This window comes from Falco biarmicus, chromosome 1 (assembly GCF_023638135.1).
Source record: "Falco biarmicus isolate bFalBia1 chromosome 1, bFalBia1.pri, whole genome shotgun sequence".
In the NCBI taxonomy this organism is placed as follows: domain Eukaryota; kingdom Metazoa; phylum Chordata; class Aves; order Falconiformes; family Falconidae; genus Falco; species Falco biarmicus.
This window is the reverse complement of record NC_079288.1, coordinates 56,548,775-56,562,578: the sequence shown is the minus strand read 5'-3', so window position 1 is coordinate 56,562,578 and position 13,804 is coordinate 56,548,775. Positions and strand designations below refer to the sequence as shown.

Below are 13,804 nucleotides of genomic sequence, written 5' to 3'. Positions count from 1 at the left end.
GCTTTTACCTACTGATTTTAAGCTTCTCTTTTGGAACTACTTTAATTGGCAAGGCTGGATTTGAGGGGCTTTTTAGCTGTGTCCTGCACCACCACCCCCCACCACCACCCCCTCTTCTTTTTTTTTCACCTGGATACATTTATGCATGTGTTGTCATGTATAAAAAGAGTAGGCTCCTGTGTGCAAAGTGCCTGGAGTATCCACTGAGTATCAATTCTCAAGTCCAGTTCAGAATTTTGCAAGTCATGGGATTGCTAAGCTCTGCACTTCTTATTTCTGTCCAGTGATTTGTGCTCTGTTGTTCTGACTTGTGACAAATTCATGGACATAGAGCTACTTGGAGAAAGCTCTCTAACCTTCTTGGTTCTCTGTAAAAGCCTCAATGTGTTTACCTGTTCACACATGTCCATGTAACAACAACAACAACAAAAGTCTTGTTTCTTTGTGCTTTAGTGAAAGAGCAGAAGTTAAATCCCTTTAAAATCTTTCAGTCTTGTTCGACTTCAGGTTTTTGCACTTGGAGCAAATGGGGGCGGGTGATAATTGGTAGAGCTGTACAGTTATATAACTAAAAGCTTTTTTGCTGGAAGTTAGGAGAGCAGATTGCTTGGCCATCAGTATGCGACATGTGTTTTTAATCTTCCCACAGTGTCCATGCAGAGGAGTACAGTCAAGCGGTGTGTATTAGTTTGGTAGATTAACGTGTTCAAATGAAAATGCTATCAAAAATTTCCTTTGGGGTACAAATATTTTTTAGAGAAATAAAAGTGGTGGTATACCATTGGAGGATTTAAATACTATTTGTTTTTCCTGATTAATAGCAGATATTCTTAGGAATTGTAAATGTTTATGGTTTTCAAATGAAGGTTGTAATCTAAAACTCTTGGGGTGGGGGAATGAACTAGGAAAAAGATTATACAATGTAACATAGTGGTGGTAAGAGTGCTATATGCTGGTTTATGGGGAAAAATACCCTGTTACTGTCACAGAACGCTCACCTAGCTGGTACTGGTGAATTGTGTCATCAGTTTCACATAAATATTCATGAGGGCAGTGACTGGGGTATCAGTAGTGTTTTTTCTGTACCCAGGGAGCAGTTGTTTGGTTGGTTTTGGTTTGGATGGGGATTCTTTTTATCTTTAGTTTTTGGATGGAATGACAATATTATATTGATCCTATTATTACTGTATACATTCAGAGAAAAGTGATACAAGTAAAATATATAATGTGACACTGGACTGAGATGAAAGACAATAATGTCTGAACACTGCATTGCGAGTTTGTTGAATCTGGTGTTACAGCTGTTCTATGTGGTCATTTTGTGTCCATGTGGCGATGTGACTTCAGCTTCTTCATGGTATGCCACAAACATGAGGTTTGTTTCTCTGTGATGGAACAAGAACATTGCATCAGAGAGAGCATCTGAAGTCTACTGAATTTAGTGTTAGCAGTTAATAAGAAGCTGGGCTGCTGTTGCAAGACAAGGTTGAACCCTTGGTTTATTCAGTTTTGTCATAATCACCCTTCTAGTTTGAAAATCAGGCATTTGTTTGGATCACTGAAGGGAGAACCATTCCAAACTGACCTCCGTAAGTCAGGGCTGTTAATGTTTTCTTTGTTAAGGATCATTTCCAGAAAAGGCATAGGCTTGGCCCTATACTGGGGGTGTGGAGCTCTCCTCCTCCCTTGGGTGGAGGAAACAAAGCAAGGCAAAACAATGCAGGTTTTGACACAGCACTGTTAGTTAAGCTTCCATGGGGTCCTCCACAAGCATTGCCTGCCTTCCTGCAGGAGCTTAAAATCACCCACCACGGAGTCTGCAATTTCACAAGGTAGCTGAGCCAACCTCTTAACTCTAAGGCACAGAAGGAGGCATCCCCACTTAGCCCTGGTGGCACACCACTTGCGCTCTGTCTGTCATGTTTATTGGGGCTGCTCTTTCTGGGGCAGCCACTTGTTAGAGTTACGTCATTGCAGTGAAGTGAAACAAATCATAATTATGTGAGGTTAAATAAAGCGGTAGAGGTTAAAGCATGAAAAGCCACTGTCCTCGTGTAGAAGACATGCTGTGGGAAAGGAAGCAGGCCATTTTTTCTATACAGAAACTAGAAGTCAGAAGTTTGTCAGTTTAACCAGTGGCATACACAAAACAGGCATGCTTTGCATTTTGTGGAAAGCCTTCCGGTGTTTGTCTGAGTTTAAGACTAGGAGAAATAGAGCAGCAATGTCAAATGAAAGAGTAACTATGCTTGTACATGTTCTTTTTTTCAGGACTACTTTGGTTTGTCTTACCACTGTTGCCAATGTTGTGTACTGCGCTGGGCAGTAGGAAGAATAGACAGATACCTATGAAGATAATTGTAGGTCAGATTTGTCTAATGGCTCTCCTATAATTAGTTGGTAGCCTTTTACACGCACATATATGGATGCATGTCATAGAAAAACAGCTACTGAGCAGCTGCCGGCTCTCACTGGTCGTTTAACTAGAGGATGATGTACAAAATTGTCATAATGTGTTTCTTATAAGACAGTGACTTCAGAATGTGTGTGCCTAAGATGATCTTTGCATGGTAAATCTGAATATTGCTGCTCTTCTCTTCTAGTTTGTGGAGACATCCATGGTCAGTTTTTTGACTTGATGAAACTGTTTGAAGTGGGAGGTTCTCCAGCCAACACGCGGTATCTCTTCCTGGGGGACTACGTGGACAGAGGGTACTTCAGCATTGAAGTAAGTATCTTCTGGTTTTGGCTGTGAAACTGCTTGCAGCCTATTGTGTGTATTTAGCATCATAATTTAACAAGTTCGGGAATACTGAAGCTCTTCACAGATACCAGTTGTGAGCAGAAGTAGTCCATGTTAATGTCACTATTGGTGTTTTCGCAAAGGTTGCTTGTTATCCAGCCAAATCCCACTGTATCCATGTTGGAAAGCTGATGGAGGATACACCTTGGTGCTGACTAGTGGCTGTCCAAATATAGCACAGAAGGCAGTCTGCAGTGTGCACAAGCTAAATAAACATGAGCTATTAGAAAAGACACGTAACAGAAAAACTGGATGAGCAACTCCGTTTAGTTTAACTTGTAGTTTTATTTAATCTGAGTCTCCTGGATGCAAAAATTTATGAAAATGGAAGCACTAGGTAGGGGATAAATGGGACAAAAAGCCAGCAGGTAACATGCTGTGCTGGAGAGGCTGATTGAGTTCCATGCAGGAGTAAGTGATCTCTGGCTTTTGATGCAGCACTTTAATCCACAGAGAATGTACAGGTGCCCTGCTGAAGGTGCTGAGACCTGGTGCAGACTCCAGTATCATGTTGTAGAATGTCGAGGTTAAGTGATAGCATCTTTAGCTTGTGAAAGAAACAGTGTCCTGTCCAACCTGCCTGTCTTTGACTAGAAACAAGTCAAATACCAAGCACAAATCTTTTGTTCCAGTGCTCATAAAACAAACTGGATTTTTTCTTCTATTCTGTGTTGCTGCTTGGTTTTGCAAACTGACAGATGATGTGCATGTTTATCAAATAAAACCTGACCTGCATTTATTCATGCAGATCATAGTTGATCTAGTCATGGAATGGCCAGTCAGAAGGCCTTGCAGCAGCTTTTGAGCTACAGGTTGACTCCTTTCTCTGAAAAGTTCAGACTTCAACTCCAAGTGAGGAGGGGAGAATACCCATTGTCTTTTAGAAGCAATATAGGTCCTACGATACACGGCTATGTGTCTGTGACTAGATAAGACGGCAGCACACGAGAACACATATACTGCTGTTTCGTTCTACATACCACATCTTAGCACACTGTTGCCATACTGATGTAAAATATGTGATCCCAAGGAGCTATTTATAATGTGTTTGTAAAATGGATCAGTGCATTGTCTTGCCAGTGTTATATTTACAGTGTGAAAAGTTTCTTAAAAATAAGTTTCCATACAACTACTTTTGCTTTATTAGTTCACGTTAAAACTTAATTTAAAATGTAAACAGAATCTTTTGGTACATTTTACAAATAGAAATATGCTATTCCAAGTGCAAATGCTCTAAACACTTAAGAATTGCGAGGTTCTTTTACCCACCTGCCAGACGTCAATGTAGTCAGGATTTAGTCTCATACTGAAGTCAGCACTTTGATCATGTTTATATTTTTGAGCCATGTGTGCCTACTTCCTTCCTTTTCTGATCCACAGTGAACTGTGAGCTGAATTATTGCTGTGGATTACCATGCTGGATCACTTGGGGAAGGTTGGGAATGTTGGGGGGTGGCTTCACAGGTTTAAACCTTTGTGCAGCTCAGTCTTGAACCACCATTTTTCAGTTGTGATAACCTAGTTCTGATCTCCTGTAGACTTTGAGTGACCCAAGTTGTATCTGGAAGAGGAGGGTTTTGTCTTCATTTCTATAGATGTTTTTAATATAAGAAATAGAACAAGTGGATTTGCTTCAGCTTTCAAGTGCTTATCTGACAGTTTGCCAAAATGTACTCCAGGGCTATTACCAATTAAAAACAACAGAAAGGCATATAACACAAAGTAAAATAGCTTATGGGTGGGGAATAAGCCCCTTAAAATTCCTCATTTAGCAACCTGCACTTACATATTTAGCAAATTATATTCTGAATTTAGCTTTTCTGTTCTGGAATGCTACTCTTCTACTGGAAGCAGTACTGGCTTCTGGCAGTACCAAGGAAATATCTGAGCTGTCACTTATATTGTTCCTTTTTGTATGTGATGTTCTCAGACCACTACTTTTTTGGTCAAATAACTAATTCTCCCCACCTGTCACCTTGATTAAAGAATGTCTTTGAAAGGAAAGGCGGGTTTCTGTTCTGTAAATTTATTTGGATGTAGAGCTATGCATTCAGGCATGAACTCAGAACAGTAAGTAGCGACAAGGAAAGGAAAATGGTGAAGAATGCAACTTGGCATGTTGGGGGGTGGGGGGGGTAGGGGGTGATTTTGGTGAAGAAGGGGCCCTGAGCATTTCTAGCAGGCACCAGCTCTTGTCTGTAGTTTGTGTTGGAGAAGTCATGGTAGTAAACAGTCCTAGCCTGATTTCAGTGTGTATTTCTACCATGTCAGTAACACAGTGATTTTTATTCCATCAGTCTGTTGGCTCCCCTTTCTGCTGTGTGTTGCAGAAGATTACTGCAGTTCTGGGGTCTTTCTGAAAGAATTAAGTAGGTAGTCCAAGGTACTAATGGCGAGTAATATAAGCTTTAAAAAAATCCCTTCAATTGCCATGTGATATCTAGCGTAAAAGTGACACCATTGAGCTTAGACCTAGCTGAGTTCTGGAAGTGGGCGAGATAATCCTTGTCTGTGGGCTGGAAAGCACTTGGGATTCTTCTGGATGAAAGGTACTATATAATGTAAGCTATTATCATTAAGAACAGAGGAAGAAATTGCATAAGGTAGGTGGAAGGCATTTGATAATGCAGAGAGGAAAAGGGAAAAGTATTTGCTTAAGAAATGACAGTCCTTGCCCCACAGAGCTTTTTGATCCGAGGGCTCCATCCTTCATGTATGTGCTCTGTTTTGTGCACTTGGTTTTACCAGTTAGCTCCACTGCTTGGGGCAGGGAAGGGGGGCGGTGGAGGCAGTGGTGGTATGTGTTTTGTGTCTTTAAAATTAGTTCTAAGCAAGGTGTCACAGGATGAGAGACTAATAAAGGAATTAAAACAGGTAAAACAAAGAATGTCAAAATTGTAGGCAGACTGAGGCAAGGTTTCTCAGCACAGACCAAATCTTTATTCTGTAGCTGCAGCCTCTTTTCCATTTGACCTTTCAGCAGAGCCCGAGCATTTCTTCACTTAGAATAAAAAATTTCTGCAAATTGCAGTATCTGATTCAACACACTTGTTTCCTTGGCTCCATAAGTGATAACATTTCCCTGATGTGCTTGTGCACCATTCCAGGGTGGAATGGAATGGAAACTCTGGAGTAGAAACTCCTCAGTACTCACTTTCACGTAAGTTTTGTGGTCATGGAGGAAAGAAACCCAAATGATCAAAACAGAGGGCTATTTTTAAAACCAAAGAATAGTTAGAGCATAAGTAATTCTACAGGAATGTACTGTAAGGAAGAATGACTAATCTCTACCTGAGTCTGAAAACTCTCTTTTGAAAGGCAGACATAAATGCCATGCGTTGTAGGGGATGGGGGTGGGGTATACACATATAGACTGCTTCTCATCACAGTCTTAGAAATATTGCAATCAGAGTAAATACTGACTAGAATGCATTAATAATATTATATAAGTGAATTGTTGGAATTACTTTCCTGCTCAGTCCCACATGAAAACATACAGGCTTACATGTCAGTTGAATATCATAAGGTTCATAGTGATAATTTTTAATAGAGCAGACAGTTAAGAAATAGTTAACGGAGAATTAAACCAATATTCAAAATGAATAATACTGGAGTTATGTTTTAAGGTTCAAAACATGCATGCATCTTCATTTCTCGAACACAAAGACCAAAATTCCAGACCAAGAAACTCTTCTTGGGATATTTCCAGCAAGAATAAAGTGAAGTGTTTGGAGTGAGTCTGGAATTTGATAATCGGACTTTGCATCAATTAAAAAAACATCTGGCACTTGAGATGCATCTGAACTTGGTAAACTGTTAGAAATTATTAACTGGTCTCTCCCAAGGAAAGAATTATGTATAAATAAATTCAAGTTAGTAAACTGTGGGTGAAGTTAATGCTAGTGAAGTCATGTGTTTATTACCTCTCAAATCTCCATGCACTTTCTAGGACTTTATTGGAAGAATAAACACCTTTTGGTTTCCTCCATTGCTCTAATGTGCTAAGGTTTCCCAATAAACAGCTTGATTTAAAATGTAAAAGTTTTGGCTGGCAGTAGTAGTTCACCAGTGAAGTCAATTGTTTGTTTCACTTCTCTCAGTGTAAAAAAAATCTCTACACCTTAATTATCCTAAAATTTTCTTGCTGTTTTCTTTTATGTAACAATAGCAAATATGTTTCTCTGTAATAAGAGTTTGCTTCTTGTAAGATCTTATTTTTGCTGGGCAGTGCTCCTCGGAGCTGTGAATATTCAGTAAATCAGCAAATTCAGATTATTTCTATATGTATTAGATTCCCAGACTGGAACATCTGTTTGCACCAGGGCCATCCTCTCAGCTTGCCTGGTCCTGTGTCAGCTCTTCCCAAAGCGGGTCCCCAGCATGCCAAGAACCCCTTTTGGCTGCAGGGGTTAATGCAAGTGGGATAATGCCCTGGAGGTTGCTGGCACCGCTTAGCCCACACTGCTTCCATCTCTTTGTGGGACCCATTGTACCAGAAAAAAACTGAGACCAAGACATGAGGTCCAATGAGGAGAGCTAGGAGCCAGCACACAGATACCTGTTGAGAAAGTTCTAGCTATAAGAATTAGAGGAACATTTCAGAAAAAGAAAGAATCTTCCAGTCACTTTTTGGTTGAAAAAGAGGTCCTTCCTTCTTGGATATTTTAAGGTCCTTCCAAGGGCTGAAATGGGAGTGATGCAGTCTAGATATAATAAATACTAGAAAAGAGTACAAAGCAAGTAGCGGTGTTTTGCAGGTGATGTTTTAACAAAATCATCTGGGAGACTAGCTAGAAGAGAGTTAAAATAATTGAAGTCTAGAGATGCTAAAGGACCATGCAGATTTTAAAACAAGATTCCAAAGCAGCTTGGGAATATTCAACAGACATTCATAAAAAAAAAAAAACAAAACATAAGTTCTTGAACAACATCTTAAAACAGCTGAGACCCAGACCATGAGGAATGAATTCACTGTTTCTCCATAAGAAGTCTATTTCCACAGCAGTAGCCTTTTTTAATTTTTTAATAGGCAACCTGTATGTGCATAAGCACTGGTCTTAGAAACACAAAAACCAGGTAAATAACAGCACATTGATAAACAAGCTGCAACAAAGACTTTAAGTTGTTCACTGAGGATCTGCTTGATGCAAGTGGCACTACCTTGTTGTCCCTGTTCTGCAGCAGAGCCTTAAGAGAAGTGATCATCTTTTATGCCCTGAAAGTTTGAAACAAAAAGAATGAAGTCCTTGTTGTAGTGAAGGCAATACAATTTTTCTTTATTTGTAGTAGTGTTCAAAGTTTTCTTTCCCTGTGATCAAGGGATGGTAGTTCAGAAACAGCAATAACTTGCATCTCTTGTGAGTATTTTGGTTACAGATCCTATGTATCTTTATTTGTCCCTGAAATAAAGCCCTAATAAATAGTCATACCAGTAGTGTGAATGCAATTACAATTTCCATTGAGGTGGTTATTCCATTTTTGTAAGCTGTACCTGTACAAGGTACTATGATGGTATAATTATTTCAATGCAGTGTTTATATTTAGGTGAGGTGTGTGTTACAAGTGAAGGAGCTATGCTAGTACACTGTTCCACAGAGCATCAGTACAGACCTTAGCAAAGCATGGCTCAAATGATGCTTCTGAGTATGAATTACCTTGCATTTATTCACACTTAATTTCATCTGCTGGGGGAGTGCCCAATGCCAACAGTCATTTGGAAGGAGAGTTCATCTTTTGTTACCCGTACGAAGCCACACAGCTAACAGAGGGAGCTGCATCTCTTTCTTCCTGGCACGATCAGTGCAAAAGCACCCAGAAGTGAGTGCACCGTGTTACAGATTTTGCTGTGGTTGCAATCCAGTGGCAACGGTAACCATTTTCCAAGGTTCCTTGTTTTGAGCACATAACTTAAGATGCATGCAAGAGGTCTGGGACTTTCAGTTTTCCATTTCAGGAGGTGTCAAACTGTTGAACTGTGCAAAGGCTGAAATTCAGCATGCAACAGTGGAGTTAAATCCTAAGTCTGTTTTGAAAATACATGCCTTTGGCTTACACTGTGCTTAATTGCACAGACCTTTTCTTTCCTGATGCTGAGGCTGCCAGAACCTCAGCAGGAAAACAGCTTGACTATGGAAGGTGGGAGGTGGGCAGATTACCTCTTTGTTACAAACTTAATATATCTGCTATTTCAACAGCTGAAAGACTACGCAAGTAAGCAGGGGTGCAGTGTGAAGGCTGGCATTTAAGAGATGTATTTATTTTTTTTTTGGTAGTATGAAATGGGACAGGCCAAAAATACCTTAGAGATGTCCAGATTGCAAGGTTGCTGCTGTGTATGTTACACAGAACTACAGCAGAGCTGATGAGTAGTATATTTTTGATGAAAAAGTTGGAGGAAAAAAGAGAGCTTTTAAAATTTTGCTATTGGGAAGCAATATTACCAAGTAATTGAACATTGTAATATCAGATTTTCACCAAAGGCAAATTATTGTAACTCTTTTGACTTCAGTAAGAATCATGATATGCAAAGCAGAGTTAGAAAAAAATACAATGTTTGCTCATGATATGTTGTTTTTGAACTTAAGGATTTTGTATGTAAATGACTAAGTTGAAAAGCCATGAAAAATAGTCACCCTGATATTTGCTGTTTAGTTTGCATGGGGAAGAAAAAATCTGCTAATTAGTTCTTGTTTACTGTTACAATGTTACATCACTGGACTACTGAACAGAAAAGGGAGAAAATTAAAGGAATTATCTAAACAAAATAAGCCTTTGATATGGTACAGCTGACAACACAAAATATGAATGGTAGGCTTACGTTACTTGAATACTGTCAGGGAAACACAGAACTTTCTGGACTGCATTGGTTCTCCTTTATCTTCTCAGTCTAGTTCAATGAGTCTAGAGGGGAAAAAAAAATAAATCTGTGATAAGGAAATGTAAAGAGATTACCTGTAAGTAAGTACCAAATGCCAAAAAGATAAAACTTCCAGCTTTCCTCATTTTTACTGCTTCCCAAATCTGGATGATATTTTGAGTACCAAAGTAGTCACTTCAGTGTTGCCAAAGCTTTATGAAAATGGAAAAGGTTAGTTATGAGGGAAGGTTAAACCACTTCTCTTTCCTTTCTCCCCTCTCTCCTCCTTTCTCCCCTCTCTCCTCCTTTCTCCCCTCTCTCCTCCTTTCTCCCCTCTCTCCTCCTTTCTCCCCTCTCTCCTCCTTTCTCCCCTCTCTCCTCCTTTCTCCCCTCTCTCCTCCTTTCTCCCCTCTCTCCTCCTTTCTCCCCTCTCTCCTCCTTTCTCCCCTCTCTCCTCCTTTCTCCCCTCTCTCCTCCTTTCTCCCCTCTCTCCTCCTTTCTCCCCTCTCTCCTCCTTTCTCCCCTCTCTCCTCCTTTCTCCCCTCTCTCCTCCTTTCTCCCCTCTCTCCTCCTTTCTCCCCTCTCTCCTCCTTTCTCCCCTCTCTCCTCCTTTCTCCCCTCTCTCCTCCTTTCTCCCCTCTCTCCTCCTTTCTCCCCTCTCTCCTCCTTTCTCCCCTCTCTCCTCCTTTCTCCCCTCTCTCCTCCTTTCTCCCCTCTCTCCTCCTTTCTCCCCTCTCTCCTCCTTTCTCCCCTCTCTCCTCCTTTCTCCCCTCTCTCCTCCTTTCTCCCCTCTCTCCTCCTTTCTCCCCTCTCTCCTCCTTTCTCCCCTCTCTCCTCCTTTCTCCCCTCTCTCCTCCTTTCTCCCCTCTCTCCTCCTTTCTCCCCTCTCTCCTCCTTTCTCCCCTCTCTCCTTCTCTTTTCTTTTTTTAGTAAAGCACTAATCATTGTGCTTTTCTAAATTATAAGATCCTTTGGCAAGATTAGAAGCTCTAATACACAACTTTAAAAGCTGGAGTTGTTCTTGCATGGATGGAGGTATTACTTTAAACTTACTGTCTCACAGCTTTTACATCAAATTTTTGCATTAGCCAGTAAGCTCTAAGAAGAAGAAAGTTCTGGGAATTCTTGGAGGAATGAAGAAGTCATCTTCAAAGAGACGGAGGGTTGAGCTAGTGGTGTGGAGAGGTGCAGGCTTCCTTCCCCATTGAAGTGAAATCCTCAAACCCAAGTCTGCTGGAGTTTGTACAGAGAGAAGACATTCTCGAGGCTCACCCTTTGTGTTGTTTTGGGCCACAGCAGGTAATTCCTGTGACCTGACGCCATAATTTCATGCTGGCTTCCGTCAGCATGATCTACCTGGCGTTCTGATGTCTCTTCTCTCTTCCTGCAGTGGCAATAGTGCCTGGGAGGCAGAAGAGGTGGTGTGAGCTGGGAGGCCTTCCATCTGTTTCCAAGGGGGAGAATTAATTTTGCAGGTCCTGGAGGATGCTGCCTGTACTTTCTGCTCTTTTACCTGGCTCTAGACCCTCTGAATAGAAGAACAGAAATTACAGAGCGCAGGCAGAGCATCCAGGTGTTTATATGTAATAAATTCAAGACAAAGAGTAGTATAAACCCCCTGTTGCTATGTAATTATCTATGGATAGTGTGAGGCTTAGCACAAACATAAGTGTTGTATCCTTTTTCCTTTTTTTTATATGATGAGGACTGCATAGCAAATGAGGGACCAGAAATCAAAACGTTGAGACATGATTAATGTAATTATGCTGTTTATCAAGACATTCTGAACTGTAGAAGAGAATTGATGCTGTACAAATACAGAGGCATTACACTGACAAAAATGCTGAATTTGCTCTTTAGTAGAAACTGGTTAGGAGTACATTCTGAGTTTCCAATCTATTGATTATTAAGGTAAATAAATAATTTTTGTCAATAGAAGGAAGGGGAGTGTTAGGAGGTAGCTGCAAATGAAAGTCTGGGGGGCAGGGGCATTGTGACCTTTTGTTTCTCGAGCAACAGTTCTGCAGTTTGTGGGTATTTAATGAAGGAAAGATTGGAATAGAAGTTGTTCAGACAGTTTTCTACCCCCAGTTTTTTGAGAGGCCATTGTGGTCTGTACAGTGTTCTTGCAGATGGTGGTGCATCTCATGGGGTGAATGGGTCTTAGTTCCATCAGCTTCCTTGTAGCTGTGGGTTTGTCAGCCAGGTACCTGGGCAGGGTCATCCTGCACAAAGAATAAATCTTCCATTAAGTTTGCGAGTTTACTCATTTGCCAAGAGTCTTGTAATGCAGCATTGCTGTGTCAGTTTTGTTTTCAAAACAACTATTTTAATCCTATGGTTTTGAGAGGTCTGAGCACAGATTAGCCTCTCCCAGGCTTCTCTTTTTTTATCTTTGAAAACATGTCTAGAAGAAATGTCATCTCAAATAGAAATCTGGAAAGATAAAAGGCTTTATAGAAGCTTTATAGTAACTTCATTTAATGCAAGAGCTTTGTGGGTTTTTTCTCCGTTGTTTGTACAGAAAAATGTTAAGTGAAAAATCAACAAGCATTCATTGAAAAACTGTGTAATACTGGAAGCTGAGGTATTTCCTGAAGTGTGAGTTAAATTGTTCTATGGCAATATTTCCTTAAGCCAGGAAACATGGATCTTCCGGTGAAATTGTTTCCACGGCAGATTTCTGCCTAACCTACCAGGTGGAGAGTGCGCACTTTGTTTTAAAGGTGTGCAGCAATTGCTTCTTGATAGCTGGGGCCCCTGAAGGCAGTACACCACTGAGCAGAGGTGTGAAACTTTATCAGAATATAGGATACTAGTTTCAGCCAGTGCAGGTTAAAGTGCAAAGAAATGTTTGCATGTAATGTATGAAGAGTGAAGCTAACACATTGCAAGTAAATGTTTCACACGGAATACTTTTTCTTCTGCTAGTATTTTTGGTGGAGCTGTACTTACGTGGTTGAATTACATCCTTAATTGTGAATTATATTTTTTTCTTGTTTCTGATTTACAGTGTGTGCTGTACTTGTGGGCCTTGAAAATCCTTTACCCCAAAACACTGTTTTTACTTCGTGGGAATCATGAATGTAGACATTTAACAGAGTATTTCACATTTAAGCAAGAATGTAAGTCTGCCTTAATCTTTCTCCTCTTAACTCCCTTTTCAACAACTTGATTTGTTATTTTGTGAGTATTTGATGCTTGTTTAATTTGAAATGTACTTTTCTTCTTAACGATCATTAATGTCAAATTGTGATCATCATTCTCTGAGAAGGCAGTCACCTTGCAGAGGCTGGAGAGGGTCCTCAGTGGTGCAGAAAGGAAGGGGTTGGACCCTCCACAGTGGGTAGTGACCAACCACCTGTACAAACCCAGGGGTGTTGTCACTTGGTGCTGCAGGTATCAAGGCACTTCAGCTTGCCAGCCTGGCCTGCAAAGCAGCCCAGGGCTACTGTGCAGACACCTGAGCCTGGATGCTCTTGGTAAACCCATGTTGGCACTGCTTTTTGCAGTAGCTGCTGGTTTGCTGCCCCATGCAGCCGCCTAGCAATCAAACCCTGCCAGCACACCAGCTCAGGTATCTCTGACAGGACCCCGATCGCTTGAGGAGGAGGTGGCATCTCACTGGCTCTCCTGTACGGCAGGAGAAAAATGCAAAGGATTTTTATATTGTGTTGTTGGGTTTTTTCTTTAAGTATAGCATTTTCACATTTAACCTCTAATTAGGTTTAAACTTTGCAGTATGCCCTTTTTATAGGAATTCCTTTCTGTTTTGCAAGAAAGGATACAGGGACATGTAGAAGCTCATTAGATATAGACCTTCACTTGCGCAATGAAGCTTTGTTTGTTTCAGTGGCACTGTAATCTGAAGCTATTGCCATAAATCTGTGTTCCCCTTTTGGCGTAAGGGATAAAGGAAATATTAATTGGCTCCAAAGGCGTCATGGTTTACTGAGTTTAATATGCATATTGGTAAATTAACATTTCAGCCTTATTGTACCACCTCGTTCATTTCATAATGGCATTTCTGTAGATAATTACAAGAGACTGTGCTAAAGTTCTGATTACTTCATAGAGATTATATTGAGTGGTAATGTAGCAGAAGACAACCACTCAACAGACTTCTTAAGGTTTGCTATGTAGAT

The 13,804-nt window shown here is 40.6% G+C and overlaps 1 protein-coding gene across 2 annotated transcripts in view; it reads left to right on the top strand.

Annotated features, from left to right (window-relative positions):
• Positions 1-13,804, top strand: part of PPP3CA (protein phosphatase 3 catalytic subunit alpha) — a 197,155-nt gene that overhangs the window by 135,643 nt on the left and 47,708 nt on the right. For both annotated transcript variants that reach the window (XM_056333780.1, XM_056333790.1), the window contains exons 3-4: positions 2,604-2,728; positions 12,673-12,784. In XM_056333780.1, coding sequence (XP_056189755.1) covers positions 2,604-2,728; positions 12,673-12,784 — 237 coding nt within the window. The remainder of the gene's footprint in view (positions 1-2,603; positions 2,729-12,672; positions 12,785-13,804) is intronic.